We start from the raw sequence: 21,520 nt of genomic DNA, 5'->3' as shown, positions 1-21,520 counted from the left end.
GAAGATATTTCAGTTGCCCTCCATTAAATCTGAGATGTGTTATGATTTATAAGTGTGTGAGATTTTTTTTTTAGATGCAGTCAAAATATCGAAAACCAGTCAGTATCTGGTGTGACCACCATTTGCCTCATGCAGTGCAACACATCTCCTTCACATAGAGTTGATCAGGTTGTTGATTATGGCCTGTGGAATATTGGTCCACTCCTCTTCAATGTCTGTGCGAAGTTGCTGGATATTGGCAGGAACTGGAACACGCTGTCATATACGCCAACCCAGAGCATCTCAAACATGCTCAATGTGTGACATGTCCGGTTTTGTATGCTAGCCATGCAAGAACTGGGATGTTTTCAGCTTCCAGAAATTATTTACAGATCCTTGCTACATGAGGCCATGTATTATCATGCTGCAATATGAGGTGATGGTCGTGGATGAATGGCACAATGATGGGCCTTCAGGATCTCGTAATGGTATCTTTGTGCATTCAAAATCCCATCAAAAAAATGCACCTGTGTTCGTTGTCCATAACATAAACCTGCCCATACCATAACCTCACCGTCACCATGGGCCAGTTTATCCACAACGTTCACATCAGCAAACTGCTCATCCACACGACGCCATACACGCTGTCTGCCATCTGTCTTGTACAGTGAAAACAGGGATTCATAGAACACCTCTCCAAAGTGAACATTCAGTTCACATGCAACAGCTCTGGTGAACATTCCTGCAGTCAGCATGCCAATTGCATGCTCACTCAAAATTTGTGAAATCTGTGGCATTGTGCTGTGATAAAACTGCACATTTTAGAGTGACATTTTATTGTGGCCAGCCTAAGGCACACCTGTGCAATAATCATGCTGTTTAATCAGCATCTTGAAATGCATCACCTCACATATCTTGATATGTGAGGTGGATGGATTACCTCGACAAAGGAGAAGTGCTCACTAACACAGATTTAGACAGATTTGTGAACAATATTTGAGAGAAATAGGCCTTTTGTGTACATAGAAAAAGTCTTAGATTTTTGAGTTCAGCTCATGATAAATGGGGGCAAAAACAAAAGTGTTGCTTTTTATAATTTTGTTTAGTGTGTGTGTGTGTTTATATATATATATATATATGTAATGTATGTGTATATATAATGTATGTATATGTGTGTGTGTGTGTGTGTGCTAAGTAAAATGCACATTCCTGTCCCTCTTTTCCTTTTCCAATTTAATTTTTATAATTTTAATTTCTCTTTTGAATATTTTAGTAGTTTATATAATAGTGGAAATCAAGATATTCATTTATTATATAAGTGCAATAAGTGAATAGAAAGAATGTTACACTGAAATCAGACTAAAACTTGTAACCTTTTACAGTATGTGCTTTCAGATGCATGTACTTATTGTGAATGCTGTACCAGAGGGTTTCCTGTGTATTCTCTTTTGATTTTTCAGGTGTACTGCTTTCCTTTAAGATTAAAATTAACAAATGTTCCCAATTAAAGCTGCCTTTGTTGTTTGGCAACATAAGAAAGGGTATCTCCAAATTACACTGCAATTTGCCTAATATTTCATGATTAGCTAATGATGGGTAGCTAGCAGATGTGGATGTCTGTTTTGATATATTCAGCTGACCTGTGTCACACCAGCTGAAATGTATAAATAGAGCTGTCTCTGGAAAAAAATGTCCAGATTAATTATATGGATAAATTGATTAGCTAATCAGATAACTCACAATTAATTCCTTGTATAAATATTTGCTGAAAAAATCCCCCCCAAATTAATATAAATGCGCCATTGTGTCAAATGAGTAATTAATTGAAAATACATTACAAAAAGTGGTTTTAGGAGTGTGTGTGTGTGTGTGTGTGTGGTGATATAGTGTCTGCCATGTTAAAAGGGATGATTATACAACAAAATGTGTAATGTATAATGTCACATAAAGTAATGTGACACTTGTAAAGTATATTTAGATGATCCTAATTTGGCTCCACACTTGACTCGGATGAAAGTGACAGGTCATGCTATAATGAGTAATGGTTATAATGTAACGAGCAGATGAAGAGAGCTGTCATAGATACAACACTAATGAGTGTAATTCACGTTTGCAGTCAGTGTCGTCGTGTAAGAGGCATTAAACCACCTGCCCCTGCAGCTGCTGGTCTTTACCCCAGCAACGGTAGCATGTGGTGCTTTATGTATGTGTGTGCACACTGCCACACAAGACAGTTCATTGGCACTAACAGGTGTGTGTGTGTGTGTATCAGCAGCTCATTAAAGTGGCATGTTTATTAACACCAGGCATATTTAACATTGAATTAACACCCAGTTAACGTAATAACACTTCTATGTTCACACTTTGACACTTGTCTATCTCTTTCTTCACCCTTTCCCTCTCTAGCTGTGAGATTTGTGTATTTATTTCACTCCACCACTAGAGATCTGTTAAAGTAAAATCTAGGGAGCTTCTCCACTGCCTACACGTGTGGGTGCCTTCTAAGACAGCATCCCATCACTCATGGAGCCTCATAAGTGAACAGTTAGGAAAGCTGTACACAGTAAGCAAATTCAGCAGACAGTTTGACTTTAGCTTGTTGTGTTATACACTAGAGCTGTAGTCAAGTCCGGCTTTGTCGAGTCCAAGTCAAGTCCAAGTCCAGGACTAGTCGAGACCGAGTCAAGACCGAGTCCAAAGAGGTTCGAGTCCAAGTCAAGTCCAAGTCCAAAAGTTTCGAGTCCAAGTCCAAGACCGAGTCCAAATGAAAGAAAAAAGGGTCCTCTTCAAGACCACATACTAAACTACTGATAATGTTTGTGATGCGAGAGAAAGCATATCTCCTATTCTAAGAAAATCATTTTACATTATTATTTGTAATGATCAAAAAGCATGTGCAAAGTAAAAACTCTGTAGGACAGGGGTCTCCAAACTACATCCTGGATGGCCAATGTCCTGAAAAGTTTAGCTCCAACTGGCCTTAAAACACCTGTAAGATTAGTGTGTCTAGTAAGAGCTTGATTAGGTTCAAGTGTGTATAATTAGGGTTAAAGCTAACAGGGGCGTTAAACAAGATCCTGGGCCCTATGCATAGGCAGTCCTGATGGGCCCCCATGGCCCCCACCCATGAAAATATCCAGGTAAAAAATATATATTTCAGATTCATACTTTTCAAGGGCCCTCTCTTCCTTTGGGGCCTTGCTAATGAGTACTGGTTTTACCCCCAGTCCGACCCTGGGAGCTAAACTTGGATAAACAAACAAAGTTTGGAACTGTAAGGTCAAATAATTTTTATGTACTTTATTTTTTGTTGACATTATATCTGTGGTCAAAAATGTATATGACTATGCCTAATTGGCACAGTGCACAGACAGTGGCGGCTCCAGACAATTTTGATTGGGGGGGCAATGGGGGGGGGGGGTCCTGGTCTTTTCAAGGGGGGTCTCATGAAAACCAACAAAAAATACAGTGGACATGGCTAATAACTGCATATTTCTGCTACTAAACAACAAAAACACCTTTGCAATGTAAACAAATGACAGGCTATATTTGTTATTCATCTCCTTCACACTGCACTTTCATGTCAGGTATATTATGCATTTTTATTGACATTGATATTTTTACATTTATTTCCAGATAGATATTATTGAGTTTACAGGCTAAAGTGGTCTTGCTGTTGTAAACACTGTTGCTATTGTAGAAAAAATATTTGCATCACATTTAAAATATAATTATATTTTAATTCATTTCTGAATTGTTTTTATTTTTATAATGAGAATTCAGAGAATGAGAAAATCTGTATAAGCCTTACCAGTGTTGTGATAATTATTTTTACGTGTTAAAAATAAATAAGTACTGTAATATAATAAAAGTTTATTCAAATAACATAAAAAAGACCAGACCCCTCGATGCATGTGAAACTTTTCTCCCTCAAACAGCACGCTAGTGTTACTTCTACACTACAGCAAAGAGTATAGAAGTTACTTCTATACTCTTTGACTACAGGCTACACACTGCAATATAAACAACGTATCTGCATGTTCTCACATCACATCGTTCTTGTAAAATAAACACCAAAGTAAATAAACACCAAAATCACTTCGCTGAGAATGAAACACCACTTACCAGATGCCACGATTTTGAAAATATCCTCTAGCAATTAAAAAATGCAGTGCAGCATGAGGAATCTTCCCGGTTGGATGAGGTCGTAGTCAGGTGAACGGTCATCATGTTGGTCATTTTATTTACGGCTAAATTATTATTAATAAATTGTACTAATATTATGATTGGGCGTGGGCAGGCATTCACAAAAGTTTATGTTATTACAAAAAAAAATGAGGAAATTTTGCTTTGACAAAAGGGCACTTAAGGGGCAAAGGAGCAGGTGCTCAAGTGAACCGGTTCTTTCGGACAATTCGATCAAATAAACCAGCTGAAAAAAAAAATGGTTCACCGGTTCTTTTGCGCTCGATGTAATGCCGTCATTGGCGATGATTGCCCTTCATTCAAGCCTTTGGTTTACCCGCGCTTATAACATTAGCACAGAATCAGTTCAGAATCAATCACCAAAAGAACCAGTTCGGTTCAGATGCGCTCTGTGTCAGTCTGCTTCACGCTGAATCACGCATGCGCAGTTATCATCAGCTCATCGGTTCTCGAATCGGACGCGTCCGACAGAAACGGTTCTCGGTTCAGTGTATGAATAAATGTCGAAATAATTATTATTTATTATTGTTCTGCGTAGTTTGAAGAGAAACATTTTTGGATCTTTATCCCGAATATATATATTTTTTAATCAGGAAGAGGCTGGGGGGTCAAATGGGGGGTCAAGGCATTTTTTGGCAGGGTCTTGAGACCCCCCAAGACCCCCCCTGGCGCCGCCGGTGTGCACAGACACACGCAAAGCTCTGGATATGACAAATGCGCCCAGCAAGGCTAGAATGGATACGTTTGGCTCTACTGGACATGCACACATTAATACAGCAATTTTTTTGTCCTACTGTGCTAGTGCTTGCATAGACTAGTCGAGCTCTGTCGGAAACAATCGACTACAGCATGCATTAACCATAATGCAAAGTGATACAAAGTGTTTGCAAGTACGACGTGAATTTTAGAATTACAATATTGCGTGGAGCTGTTACTATATGACCTTATCTATGTTGCATGTAAAAATAAAACATGTAATGTAATAATTAGGGTTGTGCCTGAAGCCGAATACCTTATTCGGAATGGCACAGATAATGGCTTAAAAAACGAATAACGCACACGGAATAATTCTGCCTGAATACTCGGCTAAAGCTGACACAGTCTGGTGTTTACTAGATAACAGGTGAGCCAGGGCATCAGCGCCAGAAGTGAATGAATGTAAACTTTATGAGTGAAAAGAGAGCAAATCAAACACCGCATTGTTGTCGCCTCTTTGTGCATCTCTCAGAAATCAGAGCGTTGCAAGAGTAATTTTACCTATAATAATACATCATAGCTACACGTTATATTATTTGTATTTATTTAAAAGGCAAATATTGAAAGCTTAGGCTATGATATGATACGAATGAATGGAATAAGCACAGCGCGCTCACCAATCAAACAGCCGCGCTGCGCGTCTCAGTCTCTCAAAAACCAAATCAGTTCTCTCTCAAGAGTAGGCTAATAATCAGCTTTGATACGGATACATTGTCTACTTGTCCTACATGTTTGCATATTTACCTTTTGCTGGTTTGCGCGGAACACACACATCTGTTTAGTGAAGTTCATTAACATTAAGACTCGCTCAAAGTGTTCTGCGTAATGAGAATGTGTGCATTGAATGGATTCAGTCGTGTTCAAATGATCACTAAACGTTTGTCATGACATCTCTCTGCTTGCATGATAAATATTATTTTAGAAATTAATAATTATTTCAGTTTAACACGACATACTTGTTCAGTGATAACTACGAAAAAATATATAAAAAGTCATAATAGTCTTATCAAGTAACTGTACGATGTTGTATCAGAATGCAGATAGGAAAAATTTTGTGATTGTTACAGATACAAATACTGGCTGTTACATGAAAATGTAAATATGTAATGTCATATATATTTTAAAGTTTTTAAAATTTACATATGTAATTGTTGCATAAGGCTGTGCATTAATACGCGTTTATTGATAAAAAAAAAGGCTATCTAGGTGTAGACGTAAATAAAACACAATCTAACAAGTAGAAAATTAAATTAGAAACATCTAAACTTTTCAGGTCGCAGTAAGTGAACCACTGGTCATGCACATCCTTTCCCGGAACAATACTGAAAGCTAAGGCAAGATGGAGAAACAGATGATCATAGTTGTACAAGGATAGCCATTTTTTAAATGAATCTATTAGCAGAGCTACTGCAAGTGATTTTAAGTGCTGGAATTCCATTTATTCTTTGCTGAAACTTCTGCGTCATCATGGAGAGCGGGTCATGGTTGCCCAGCAACAGCAGACGCCACTGGAGCGTGAGCGCAGATTACAGAGTGCTTTGGAAATAAGGAGAGCGGCGCGCCTAGCGTTTTCCACACGTTTTCAGTCGCGACATCGTGCAAATGTGGTTTTGTTTTGAGGGAGAAATTTTTTATTTTATTTTTTTGCTGGACTCGGTCGAGACCAACTAGAAGACTTGGCGAGTCCAATGGCCAAGTCCGAGACAAGTCCGAGTGCAAATTCAACGAGTCCGAGACAAGTCCGAGACGACAGAAAAATGTCTCGAGTCCGGACTCGAGTCCAAGACCGGACTCGAGTACTACAGCCCTATTATACACTAATAAGCTTGAAAATAAGTAGAACATGCAAATATCAAGTATGAAATGTATGTTTATATATTTACCTTTAAATTGTTTAATTTCACATTTTTATTTATAAAAAAAAGCATGTCACCCGAATAAACGGCCATTGTGGAGAGACCAGCGAGAAAATCAAAAGCTCTCACTGAGCAGTATATATTTTTATTTGTGTAATATTTCTGAATGGAAGCACACCTTACGTCTTTGGCATTCATGGACTAGGTAGAGCAAGATGTCCACAAAAAGTAACCCCAAACACCCCCCCCCACCCCCCGCTGTAGTTCCAGCAGAGCTCTGAACCTGTCAGCACACTGGAGATTTATCCTCCAATGTGAGCCCAGTCAGCAGGGAGTCTCTGTGATCCATTACTAGAACCCTACATAGGGATGCACTCATGCACAGATGCAAATGCACACACACTGTGAGCATATGTTTGCTTTGGTAGTCGTTGGTGACCGTAGTCTTTGTCTTCAAGATTGTAAGAGTGTATGTGCACTGTTTTAGAGTTTACTTGAGATTATGCTGTCAGACTAAATGGCTTTTTTAAAGCAAGTTAGTTTACACAGCAGCCATCTTGGAAAACCATTTTCTAGTCATGCAAGTACAACTTCTGGCTTCACGAACCTATGAAACCCATGAACCTCCAAGTATGTTGGAGCTGGTTGGAGCTGGTTGGAGCTCCGGGATCAGGTTTGGACACCCCTGATTTAGATTATTTAGCTCAAATCTAGAGTAAGGACTAAAACAGGTAATTTCCATTAAGCTAATTGGAAATGTCTTCACAGACAACCACCAGATTGTGTGTTGGGATTTCCCATTCATTTTTCAGTCATTCATTTAGTCTGTCTCCATTTTATTCCACCTCTGATTAAGCATACGTAAAAAAAAAAAAAGGGAGAGAATTGAACTAATTCCGTACATTCCTGGAGCACCTTGCACCTCTTTTCAGACCCCATTACTGCCCCAGTCCATTGTTTATTGTGTTCTGTAGTAAAATGATGAAAATATCCCTGGTCTGACTCAAAGGGGGCCATTGTAAGATGAGCATCACTAACTCTGAACCTGTCAACACTTGCCCATATTGTGCTGCTACGCTGTAATAAAATGTCCTTTGTACAGTAACAAGTCTGTAATCTTCATATATTACAGGCACACCTTTTACCTGCACACTCCTGAACACACACAGAGCACTAATAGCAACATGACCGTCTCTTTAATTTCACATTCTTGCTGTACGTTTATCATAGTTCTCACAAAAGTGAATTAAGGCCAGAATACTGAACTGAAAAGGTAATAAAAAAAGTGTTAACTCAGATTACTATCACATAATGTTTTGTGAGTTAATCTGAAAACTGTATTAAATTAAATTAAGGGGTCATGTACATTTGCACAAAATTATCTGTCTGTCTGTCTGTGCCATGATAACACCACAGTCTGAAATATGCCTCTCTTTGACTTTCTGTTCTGGCTTTGTATCTGCAGGCGCGGAGATTCCTTCAGACCCAAATGTGGTGGCCGCCTCCAGTTGGAACATGTCCAGCGGAGCTGAAAGAGGTGAGTTTTGGCCCAGCTCTGTTAGGCCACTCAAGGACACCATTAGGACTACAGTAATGTGACAGATCGGCAGCAATTGCTGCGTGTTTTGTCTGGAGATGAATGTTAGTTTTGATTGCCAAAGCAGACAGCATTTCTAGCAGGAACATGTGAGCTCTAGGATGGCAACATTTTGAAAGAATCTTGTTATGTGTCTTAAGTCATCCCAATTTCTTGGTTTGGGACATTATGCACTGATTTGGGGGTTTCCATTGTCATGGTAAACCTAGATCTATTGTGTCTGTCATTTTAGATGCAAGTTGGAACAAAAGTCAGGAAAATCCAACAAGATTGTATTTTTCATAAGATTTCACAGTGCCCACTTATAATAACTCCTCTCTCATGAATGCACATGCACAAATACCTACAAATACGTAATATTAGCACTCTGTTCCATTATTTCCATTCCAAGCCCCTTTTCTGTCATTCTTTTATTTGTCGTTTCATTTAAGTGTTTTTCCTCTCTTGAATAAAACTCAGTAGTAATTAACCTAATAAGAGAATTGGAGTCATTATGTCCGCTATGTGATTTCTCCAAATTGTCCTAATTGCTTTGGGATTAATATTTAAATCTCAGTCAGATTTGTTGCCGGGTGTTTGAACACAGCTGTCAACACAAGAACTTTCTTCTGACTTTGAGGCTTTTCCTTATGACCAGCAGTTGACTTATGCTTTAGGTCAGAAAACAGAAAAGGTTTAAAGAAACAAAAGATCTCACGGCAATTCACGTCTGATAACCCTTTTTTTATATATGGGTGTTTCTTCAACTGTATATTAACTAAATTAAACTTAATTTAAACTAAAACTTACTCCACAATTTCATTCGTTTATTTGATTTGTCTACTAACAATTCAGTTTATATGAGTGTATCAAAATGACAATTTCATAATTTTTCTCATGTTTTTTTTTTGTTTGTTTTTTTTACATTTATATTTAATCTCCAATTATTATTTTATATATTAATATATATATATATATATATACACACACACACATATGTATATATGTGTATATATATGTGTGTGTGTGTGTGTGTGTGTATGTGTATATATATATATAATGTGTATATATATGTGTGTGTGTGTGTATTCTTTTTTATTACAAATATAATAATTTTATGTATCTCAAAAAAACTTGACAATCATTTTTATGCTTTTTGCAACTTTTGTAATTTTTTGTAACTTTTGTCTTTTGTTTGAATGTTGTATTTTATATTTAAGAAAATTACTCTTGAGATAATTAACATTTAAAAAAATATATTCTAGTTATATTTACCTTGATTCTTGAGTTTTCTTCAAATATAATATGTCTAATACTTTAACATGCTGTTCATGACTTTGTTTCTGTCTTTTATTAGAAGCTAAGTACGGAGGGATTTTCACACAATTAGCACTGAAATCGTTTTTGGATTATATTTAAAGCCTTCTGTATCATATTTAGCTTTGAATAAGTATACATTTTAAATTATATAAAATGTAACATTTTGTTGCATTCACTTGTAGATTCCACATCCAAGAATGAATATGCTCATGTCTTCCTATTTATCTCATTGCCTCCTTTGAAACTGATGTAGCAGAAATGGTATGACAGACTTGGACATCCATTTCCCTCCAATAACTATCAGTGCAGTTAACAAAGAGCCTACTCTCCACACACATCCACACTGGCAACAAAAGAAGCCATTGTCTCGATCCTGCTAACTTTAGATGGTCAAATTACTTCTTCAAATCATCTGCCGAACCTTGATAAATAAACAACTGAATTACATGTATGTGTGGGTTTGTGTGCAGCTTGTTCCTTCTGGCTGAAGTTCCAAACCAGTCACCGCATCCTTACATCATTAAAAGGAAGTGGAAGTGTCCAGAAGATTAGGCTTGTCAGTCAGATGCATTATGGGTCGGAACTGATCCCCCTGTGGTTGGATTCTTCATTTGGTTCCATTTTTGGAAAGCCATATTTGTATATTGTTGTAAAAGAGCTGATGTTTGGATAAAGGAAATTAAGATGGAGGGATAAAGAAGAGATCCGCCAGGGGAAGGACGGGATCTTTTCCTCCAGCTGTCCTCAGACCTGACATGTCTGGAACGAGAGCAAGAGGGCGGTAGAAAGAGAGGAGGGAAAAGAAAAGGGAGGAGGTGTGAAAGGACAAGAGTAAGGATAAAAGGGAGTGGAGTATTAGTTGGATGCTGTGTATGTTAGTCGCTTGTCACCCAGACCTCAGGTATATCACTGTGGTTTCTTATGTTGCGATGGGGGCCATAGGAAATGACTGAGACTCCAAACTAACCTGTACGATTAATGTATTTTGTAGTAATTTGCCTTTGCAGCACTTTTTGATGCACATTGTCAAAGTTATTTTGTGTGGGAAAAAATAACACCGTAGCTATATTAATATTATAAAGACAGGAGGTTGTTTGGATACTTAACAATTAGCTTTTATCTTATTATTGTTGTACATACAGTAATATTGCCAAATTAAATCATTGGGATATTTAAATGGAATGGTTATTATAAATTATTGCTAAATTGTTAAGCCTTTATATTAAAATTTTTAAAAACGAATTTGCTGTAAAATAAAAAAAAAAACTACAAAAACAGTCAATATAACAAAATAATTTGTTAATAATTAACAATATTAACAGTGTTTTCAAAAGCAGAAAAGTATATGCACTGTGTGTGTGTGTGTGTGTGTGTGTGTGTGTATACTATATTTCAGATGTAAAAGCCTTTAAGTGCCATCTTAAATTTTCTTCTAAAATCCTTTTTCTCAGGCTTTCATGTGTAGGTTTAGTAATTTTATTTTAAATAAATAGACATAAGAACATTTCAGATGGCTTTTTTGGCTCTGATGGCTTTTGCATTTTAACTCTTCATATATATATATATATATATATATAAATATATATATATATCAACAAAATCCTGCTCAAATCTACCACCAGATTCCTGGTAACCCTAGAAGCAGTTTGCGGAGCTCTGCTGTCAGCGCTAGGGTTTTTGAAAGGTGAATGGTAGTCAGAGGAATTCAACCCCTACCACAGCAGGACTAATATTGTGGATGTACCTGCAGAACTGTGGGGCCTGCGGCTGTCACCCTGGGGCCACACTCATGGCTCCCTCTCAATATACTTTTATTAATTTTCTCATCAAAGTCACATTTCTTGCACTGCATCAGAGTCTGACTTCCTGTAAGTAGATGCCACTGAATTTGAAGAGAATGGGAAGGAGAACTATTCCTACCACCATAAATTCAGACTTTGGTGAAGTAATGTGGCATAACATGTCAATCAAAAGTTAGTATTTCCTAGTTTTACCATTATTATTTAAAATTTTATACGTGACCCCGGACCACAAAACCAGTCATAAAAGATCCATATATCATATGAAAGCTGAATAAATAAGCTTTCAATTAATGTATGGTTTGTTAAAATAGGACAGTATTTGGTCGAGATACAACTATTTGAAAATCTGGAATCTGAGGGTGCAAAAAAGTCAAAATATTGAGAAAATCACCTTTAAAGTTGTCCAAATTAAGTTCTTAGCAATGTATATTACTAATCAAATCTTAAGTTTTAATATATTTATGGTAATAAATCTACATAATATCTTAATGGAACATGATCTTCACTTAATATCCTAATGATTTTTCGCATAAAAGTAAAATCAATAATTTTGACCCAATAAAATGTATTTTTGGCTATTGCTTCAAATATACATGTGTGACTGAATAAACACATAAATTAGATGTCTTCAATAGAGGAATGAACTACTCGTCTCCTGAAACATAGTGAATGGCATAGTTGAATCAGAAACAGCAGTTTAATATAAAAGCTATTTATATAAAAAACAATTAATGAATAAATAATAAATAAAAAGTATAAAATAAAATATACCTTTCTTGAAGTCTCTATGGGAATTGTTTTTGTAGTTTTTTTGCTTGTTTGTTTACTTTTGGAACCCCACTTTTGCACTGCAAATATATATATATATAGGTAATTGATTTAGTTTGTAATAGTATTTAATCACTGCCCAATGCCCTGGTCTATAAGACTCTTTTAATCAAGTGTAAGTATATTGACAGATTGTTGGACTGTATGTTTGATATGCTCATAGTAAATCCGTGCTGAGTGAGAGGAAAAGTTTACTTTCACTCTTTGCTTCTTGGCTGCACCACATGGGCTTGTCAGGATGCCATCAAGAGCCTGTCAGAGCACGTCTGCCAAACCGATCATATGACTCCACAGGAAGTCCCAGGGAACTCTACACAGGATAACATTATTTGTATGAAACAACTTTGACTGTCTGTTTTTTGCCAAGATGATCTCATTAGTATTCATAGGCATTTGTACATCTAAAACAACCCATTGTATGTGTTACTTCAGTATATACAACCTGAAGAAGTACAACATATGTGTAACAAAGTGTATCATTGTCATTTTTATGATATACCATTAAAGAGTTTCGTTTATTTACTGGTTTATATGTGTGTGTTCTATCACAATCTTTGGTTGGGATGTTAATTTTGGACTGTACATTTCATAATCTATCCAAATGTATGAAAGGGTATTTGCACTCAAACCACACGTTACTAATACTGTTTAGATCCCATTGTTTTCGCAAACACACACATACCATTGTATATCCACTCTTACCCTAATTCTGGTTGAGATCCTTCACCACAAAGTGTTTCAACATACGGTCTGTGTAACTTTCCCATAGATTTGAACATTCCCCTCTATGGCCTTACTCCGACCAGAATGGGTCAGATCTGCTGAGCTCACTGCAAGCACTTTTATTTCCCTCCCACCACTCATGAAATATTGGGGGTTGTCATGTTTTTGCTGGCCCCTTATCAAAGTTAGCTGTAGGCCTGGCAAGACAGATTTTCTGGAGACAGAAGTTTCCAGAAGCTTCAAGAGGTTCTGACGTCCCCTCTGGCGATATCCAGCTCTATGAGACAAACTAATGATTTACCACCTAGTGGCAACCGCTAAATATCATGTAAAGAATTCCTAACCGGCAGCTTAGAGGTTTGTTGCACATTGTATGCTCGTATATAGTTACAAATACACACAAACACTCTCGGAAAAACCCTCTTGGAAAAATTTTTGACTTACTACATGTCAAATAATGGCGGTCTAAAGGATTAGTACTGTCATTATTGCTCACCTTCATTCTGTTGGATTTTTTAACCCTATTCCCTTTTGGTAATTTGAGTAAGTTAGCTCGAATCAGCATTTCCAATAACTTTTCTGCTTTGTCCTTTCAGATCACTTTATAAGGCTGGATGCCCCAATGAATAACATCACTACCTCCCTTGGACAGACAGCTGAGTTACATTGCCACGTTTCAGGGAATCCACCACCCACAGTCCGCTGGCTTAAAAACGATGCCCCTGTGGTCCAGGAACCGCGGCGTGTCTCTTACCGGCCCACTCCGTATGGCTCCCGTCTGAGAATCCGAAACCTGGACACCACAGACACCGGCTACTTTCAGTGTGTGGCTACCAACACCTATGGCACAGTATCTACCACAGGAATCCTGTTTGTCAAGTTTGGTGAGTGTTTTTGGAATTTAACGATACCTTGATGATTTCTCAATCAGGTGACCGATAGTGAAACACATCCCAGAGGTTCATCTTTGCTAGCTCAGGAGACATTAGTGGGTCCTCAGTTTTGACTATATCTCATTTGGAACAAATGCCAGAAAACCAAATTCCAACATTGGTTGCATTGTGTTAACCCTTTTAAGGGTAAGTTCAGCCCAAAATGAACATTCTGTCATTAATTACTCACCGTTATGTCATTTCAAACCTGCAAACCTGTTTATCTTCAGAACACAAATAAAGATATTTTTAAAGAAATCTGAGAGCTTTCTGACACTCTGTAGACAGTAACACAACTATCACATTCAAGGCCCAGAAAGGTAGTAAGGACATTGTTAAAATAGTCTGTGTGATATCAGTAGTTTAACCTTAAGTTTATGAAGCTACAAGAATGTTTTTTGTGTGTGTGAACATGTCATGGTAGTCTTGTGAGTGCACGTTGAAGACAGACATGAAAGAGAAGAATTGTTTAATTAAATTGTAATAATTCTCTTCATTGCATACAAAGTATTTAATCGTAGCTTCATAAAATTATGTCAAATGGACTGTTTTAACAATGTCCTTACTACCTTTCTGGGATTTCATCAAAATATCTTAATTTGTGTTTTGAAGTTAATCAAAGGTTTTGTGGCTTGGAATGACTTGAGGGTGATTAATTAATGACAGAATTTCATGAATTTTTTGGGAAAAGCAGATTTTCACCATTTAATCATTCTCATGTTGTTTAGTTTTATGTACAAAAATTATTTATATTACAGTCTTTCTCTGGAGAAACATCTAAGTAGCATTAGAATTCAGTATAGATTTCGTATTGTCTTAAAATAATGTCTTTGTTACCTAGGAGAAACAATTTCCAAGTATTATACACCCCATATAATTTTTGACCTGTTGCAAAACAGTGGTCCCTCCTTTTGGAAATGTCCTGATGCCCTGAATGGCAGAGAAACTGTGTAGGTCTAATGAGGTCACTGTAGTTATTCTCTATTCCATGCCAAGGAGCCATATTGGCTGCATGTGTTGTGCTTCTTTGTGGGCAATTTGTGCCTAACATGTTGTTAAAAATCTCCACTTTCTCTTTCTTCCAGATCCGGCTCCCACCCCTCTGCCTGGAAGGCCTTCACCGTAAGTCCATTTTCCTTTCCTCTGTGCCGTACCCCATCTAAAAACCTCGATTAAATATAACAGAGCAAAAGGGGAAAATACTTGCATAAGCAAATGTTTAATTGCTTATTCAAGATTTGTCTGGCTAAAACTTTTCCATTTTATGTGTGAGAGAGTGGATGAGGTAGACCTGCACAAAAAGGAATGCATGCTCTGGTCTGCAAGATGAAATTTGTTCAACAAGGATGAATTAAACTGATTAAAAGTGACAAACTTTAATTTTTATTGTAAAAAAATATATATATATATGTATTTTAAATAAATCCTTCAATTCAATCAGGACCACTTCCGTAAAGTATATTTATGACAATTATAATTGCATACAGTTTGTGTTGGTGGTATGGTTATGTTCTGGGCAACACTCCACACGCCTGTCCATGCAGCCATGCTTGGACAGAGTCGGGAGAGCAGCAAGACAAACCCCCCTGGGGTACAGAACAGAACCATTATAAGCATATATAATTAAAATTCACAATTACGTGAGTTGTAAACAAAATGTGAGAGACTGCTTCCAATGAAGAAACTGTAAAGAAAAAACAAAGTTAGATCGGATTACAGGTTCAGTTGGTGGAGTTGGGGTTGGAGGAGGGAGTTAATTGCAAGCAGCAATGCGATGGAAGAGACCCTGAAGAATGGGAATTTAAATAGACCGCAGGTGATAGGTGACAAGACTGGATTGGTACACGTCAGGAACAGCTGACTGTCAGCTGATACAAGCGTGACTAACGTGGCCTGACTGAACTAACGCGATGCTCGATTTCTTCAAACCATCCTCTAAAGCCACAAAAAATATCAAGCACCACACTAATGACACACATTACATTATCCTTAATAATTTGAAAATGTAATTACTACTGGGAATTAAGTTTTGCCATCACATAAATCAATTCCATATTAAAAAATATTAAAATAAAATTGTAAAAGATATTTCACAAAATTATTGACATATAATAATTTCACATAATTATTGACGTATATAATTTATATTTAAATGGTATATTTTTTTACATTTAAATTATTTAAATTATTAAATTAAATATTAGTTAATTATTAAAAATATTTTAAAAGTTATAAATTGTTGAGAAAACTGCATTTCAGTATTCAGTACAACCTATTTTCACTGTTGTCACATTAAAGTTTTATATTAGAGTTAAGGTAATTTGAGATTCACGATAAAAAATTACAATGAAAGCTACATTGCAGAGCTCATAGTTCATTTCAGATGTGTATTAAGAATTATTCTTAGATGTGGCAATTAAAGACTGTTCTTTGCATTTCTGATTTATAGCTTTACAGTGAGCCTTCCAGAAACTTCAGCAGGTCAATTCTAGGTTAGCAAAGACAAATGAAGATGTTGTCCATATTGCTTGCATGTGCCTTGTTTAAGGCTGTAGGAACTGCAGTATTTGCATGTCGAACTTCATTAAAATCAGCCAGCACCTGTTTGTGCTAAAATGTACAACCGGCCTCACCACGTGTTTCTGTTTCAACCCACTCAGATTACAGACATTAATACACTGCCTTCATGTTTCTCTTTTAATCTTACCATATTTCCATGCTGCAGGCTTCAACACCTACTGTAGCCACTTAGCATGGGAGCGTAGATTTATGATAGCATTTTTTAGATCCCTGTAATACTTTCAATTTAGTGCTATAGTTTTTGCCTTCACTAGCATCTTCTTATATTATGTAGCAAGTTGACCCACTGTTAGAAGTAAACAGTCGCGTGGTTTTTATTTACAGTACTGATGCAAATCTCAAAGTGGTGCAGATTTCATTTCTAAGCTTTGTGGATTGTCTCCATCCATATCAAAGACTGAACCCCTGACCGTTTGACGTGACTGGCCGAGCTCCAAATCACATTAATATTGATTAAAGTCCACAAACCCGTCTGTGTGCCTCTAAGCCTCGTAAAGACGACAGCACGGCTCGTTTTGGACTAGCTGCCGTCATTGCACTGAGGTGCACAGAGATCCCTTTGAGCCATATGTTGGCCTGTTGGTAACCATTAGTGTCATCATCAAATAAAGTCATAATGTCAGCTTCCATCAAGAAAGGGTCAGTATGGTGTCTGTTTTTCTTTACGCTCTCTCTCCTTTATATGCCTCCTTTTTTTCTCGATACGTATCGAAGTGTCAGGTACCAGGTGAGCAGTACCTGGTAAAGAGAGTGTGGGGAGAAGGTGTCCCTCGTGAGGAGTTGTGGTTGGGTCTCTAATGAAACTCTTCCTTTAATGAACTCCAGAGCAGAAGCGCGTTTGCAAGCCTGGTGTCAGCGCAAAGACTGGAGCTGAACTGGCCACAGCTGGTCTTAAACTGGCCTTGTGATGGGGAAGAGAGGAAATATGAGAGAAAGTGTGGAGGGGTATTGATGTCTAAAGAGCAAAAGGTCAATGAATGGCAGGGTAAAAGGGATGAGGCACGAAAAGAAAAAGAATGAGGCGAAACATTCATAGAAGCGTGTTTTTGGCCAATTTTATTATAAGCAAGGTTTTACCATTTTGAAAACTAGTGGTTTAGTGCTGGGAAAGGTACTTTTGAAAGAATCTGAGTATTATAGCCTGATAAAATATCCTTCACTTACAATTGTGACTTTGTTATATCAATATAAATATATCAAAACTTAATTCTTGTTTAGTAATATGCATTTCTAAGAACTTCATTTGGACAGATTTCTCAATATTTCGATTTTTTTTGTATCCTCAGATTCCAGATTTTTAAATTGTTGCATCTCTGCCAAATATTGTCCGATCCTAATAAACTATACATCAATGGAAAGCTGATTTATTCTGCTTACAGATGTTGTATAAATCGACCCTTAAGACTGGTTTTGTGGTCCAGGGTCACATATTTGCAATTTATGTAGCACTAATGCAACTATATTTCTTGTAATTGTGATATTAAATCTTACAGTTGTGACTTTATTTTTTTAAATGCAGCTTATCTCACAATTATATTTCTCATAACTGATTATTTTTTTTCTATGACTTTGTCTCAAAATTGTGACTCTCATTCAATGAATAAAAATAGTTGAAACATACTGTATTTCAAAATATCCTTTTCTATGTTCCACAGAGTAAAGTATGTCATACAGGTCTTAAAAGGCATGATGACTGAATGTACATTTCTGGGTAAACTGTCACTTTAAAAATTTGACCATAATGGAGTCCCATGAGCCCTTTATGACACAGGAGGTTGGTTGTTTGATGAGGGCGGATTTGGCTTTGATTCAGTAATGTGAGGTTAACTCTGCTTCATCTTTTGTAAGCGGAAGGGCTTGAATAAGGTGAGCTGGTCTCAAAACAGCAGGTAGGGGCAGCGTCTATATACAGTCCCCTGTTGTGTCTAGCGCGTTTCAGATGCTCACCACAGCTGCACATCATGATTGCTCACACTGAAGACCTTATTCATAGACTTTTTAATAAATGCAATATGTTTTCTTTCTCCTTTTCACTGCCTCTCACTTTTAACATTGCCTTTTTTATGGGGACCACCTGGAAAGGAGGTAATCGAACACCATGGATGAGGAATGGGCATGAACCTTGAAAGACGAAACAATGGTCACTGTTGTTCTGGCCCAAATGTCAGCCATCCTGTAGGGGAGAGGTCTCAGCATCACACCTCTTTCGCCGTTCTCTCACTCATTTATGCTATTGATGTTTTTGGGAAGCAGGGAAGGAAGAATTTAATAGGCAAAAACATACTTTTCAGGGAGATAAATGACTCATCAAACAACATTTCCTGTGCTTTTTCTTTGAAGCATCCCACAAAAAAAAAGAAAAAGCTTTCATAGCTTATGATTTACTGGTATTTCCTAGAAATGTAGCTCTCAAACTTTATAATTTAAAGGGATAGTTCACCTAAAAAATTAATTCTGTACCCTCATGTCATTCCAAACATTTGGAAAACAAATTAAGATATTTTTGATGAAATCCAAGAGCTTTCTGACCCTGCATAGACAGCAACACAACTACCATTCAAGCCCCAGAAAGATAGTAAAGACATTGTTAAAATAGTCCATGTGACATCAGTGGTTTAACTGTTATGTAATGAAGCTACAAGAATACATTTTGGGGTGTTTTTCAGTTACAGGCCTTGAAAATGACAGTCTTACTACAATTTCTACCATTTCTGGATCTAATTTTCACTAGCATCTTTCAGAATCAGCTGTGTGACTTTCAGTTGAAAGTGATGCACATAAATAATACTTGAGGAGCTGCTGAGGTTATCCTTATCAAAATATAATTAATGTACTGTTAATAGACATTATTTCTTTACCATGATTTTAGCATGAAGAGACAGCTTAATGTACACAATGCAGTTGAAATATCAGCAGAATTCTTTAATAGCAGGCGTTTGAACCATAGACGGCCCCACATTTCTTCAAGGTTGTTTATAAAATCCCTTTTTTCCCTGTTTGAAAAGATTAATACTACCATCACTGGCTTGTCAAGCCTGTTAAAGTTTTCCCAGCTGTTTGAAAGGGAAACTTTTTCTCAAATAAAATAGCATTTAAAAAACGAGATATTCAGCTTTTTTACGATTGCGGTTTTAGCTGGCCTGCTGAATGGTGGATCGGACTGGTCTTAACAAACTCCAGACCATTGTTCGCTCAAGGCTGGGCTATTGGGGTACGGGAGCTGGAGATATCCCAGAAGCCTCAGCATTGTCTGAAGGAGCACATCTTAATGGGGCCCTGTACTGCTTTTGAGTAACGACTACAGTAATACTTCTGAAAGATATTCAAGTGCTTCAAATCTAGAGAGCTCTCCGTTTCAGCAAGGATTTAACAAAGGGCTCTCATAACTTCTTTGATTGATCTTAAAACCTTAATGTGATTTATTTGATCTTTAAAGCATTTGAAGATGTATTTGGTCAATCAGAACTGTGTCACTGTGGTGTGTTGTTATGGACAGTAATTTAATTGTAAAGTTAGGAATGTAAGTAGCAGCTTGTTTGTATAATGCTTTGAGTTACAGAACTTGTAGAAACAGCTCAGATTTACTGCAAGTTCATGGGCTTTTATGTTTTCCCCCCATCACAGACATTTTTAAACTAATGTGACATATTACCCTTAGAACTGGTCACTATATATCTATGGAAGTCGGTTTTTCACCTCAGAGTAAAACAATATTGTGAATCTGACATTATCTGAGTTGTGACCTTGTTTCAGGTAATTGCAGCTTTATTTCATGTAATTGACTTATCTCACAAATGCGGCTTAATTTGTCTATAAATGGGAACTTTATATCTCAGAATTGCATATGACTTGATTCCTAATAATGGTGACTTTTAATCATATGACTGTAATGTTATATATAACCATTATGACTTTATCACTGTGTGACTTTATTTCCTATTTTATAATGTTTAACTTTTAATTACCTGATTAATTTTTTATTGTGATGCTTTAATAACTGTTTATGCAGTACAGTCTGTTAAATATAACTAGGGTTCTTTGGTACACATTTTAATATACTTAGTGTTATTGCTTTTCATTTTTGCTCAACATTTATTCCACTATGTACACTTTTTCTGCTAACCTGACCAAAGATGCACTTGTTGTTGTAGCTTCAAAATAGGTTATAATAACTGCAGAAAACTATAGCTCACCATGCAAGCAGATACAGGCTCAGTCGAGATCTGAATCTCTAGCTTGTTATGGAGCTCTTTTAACTAAGTGTTGATTGACTGAAAATTGGAGCTTTAATATGAGTCTCTTGGTATACGACCTTTGACCTGGTATGCTCTATGGCAGAGGTGCAGTCTGTAACTTGATCTTGACCTTTCGTCAAAACTTCTTTTCCAGTCTCAGGGCAAGCAGCGCGGGTCAGCATACCTCCCCCAGCACCCCATATGACGCCATATTAACCTCTACCACTCAATTACATCAGCAGACCACACCGCCCCGCCATAGACAGCCTGTTTATCTTTATTTTAATGGTCTGTTAATATATGCCAGCTAATATTAGGTCATCACAGACAAAAATATTTGCATTTCAGTTAGCCATATCAAGGGTATGTGGAGGTAGGTTCTTATAACTTGTATAATGTACAGTTTATAAAAAAAATGCTTATAATCAAAGAATACAACTAATTTTATCAGGTTGTCTACTGTACCTCTGAATGAATAAATGAGGCATTTTGAACTAGGGGTTTATGGTATTTTATACTTTTATAATATATAATGTATTCCGAGTGTCCCCAGTATCTCTCTCTCTCTCTCTCTCGCCGTCTTCTGCCTTTCCCTTTTCTATTGACTCTCTGCCCTGAACCCTCTCCTCATGTTTTTCCATGAACAAAGTCTGGCAGCCAAAACCTTCAGATTTTTTTCCATTTGAGCTACAGCGGACGCACGTTTGGACACACAACTGTAAATATG

At 37.0% G+C, this 21,520-nt stretch overlaps 1 protein-coding gene across 1 annotated transcript in view; it reads left to right on the top strand.

Annotated features, from left to right (window-relative positions):
* The window catches only part of ror1 (receptor tyrosine kinase-like orphan receptor 1), a 112,961-nt gene that overhangs the window by 76,473 nt on the left and 14,968 nt on the right, over positions 1–21,520 (top strand). The window contains exons 2-4 of the mRNA XM_026264993.1: positions 8,263–8,334; positions 13,643–13,930; positions 15,064–15,100. Of these exons, the coding sequence (XP_026120778.1) occupies positions 8,263–8,334; positions 13,643–13,930; positions 15,064–15,100 (397 nt within the window). The remainder of the gene's footprint in view (positions 1–8,262; positions 8,335–13,642; positions 13,931–15,063; positions 15,101–21,520) is intronic.

The sequence above is a fragment of the Carassius auratus genome, chromosome 6, assembly GCF_003368295.1.
Source record: "Carassius auratus strain Wakin chromosome 6, ASM336829v1, whole genome shotgun sequence".
Lineage (NCBI taxonomy): Eukaryota > Metazoa > Chordata > Actinopteri > Cypriniformes > Cyprinidae > Carassius > Carassius auratus.
The sequence above is the reverse complement of the archived record's forward strand: the minus strand, read 5'-3'. Positions and strand labels throughout refer to the sequence as shown.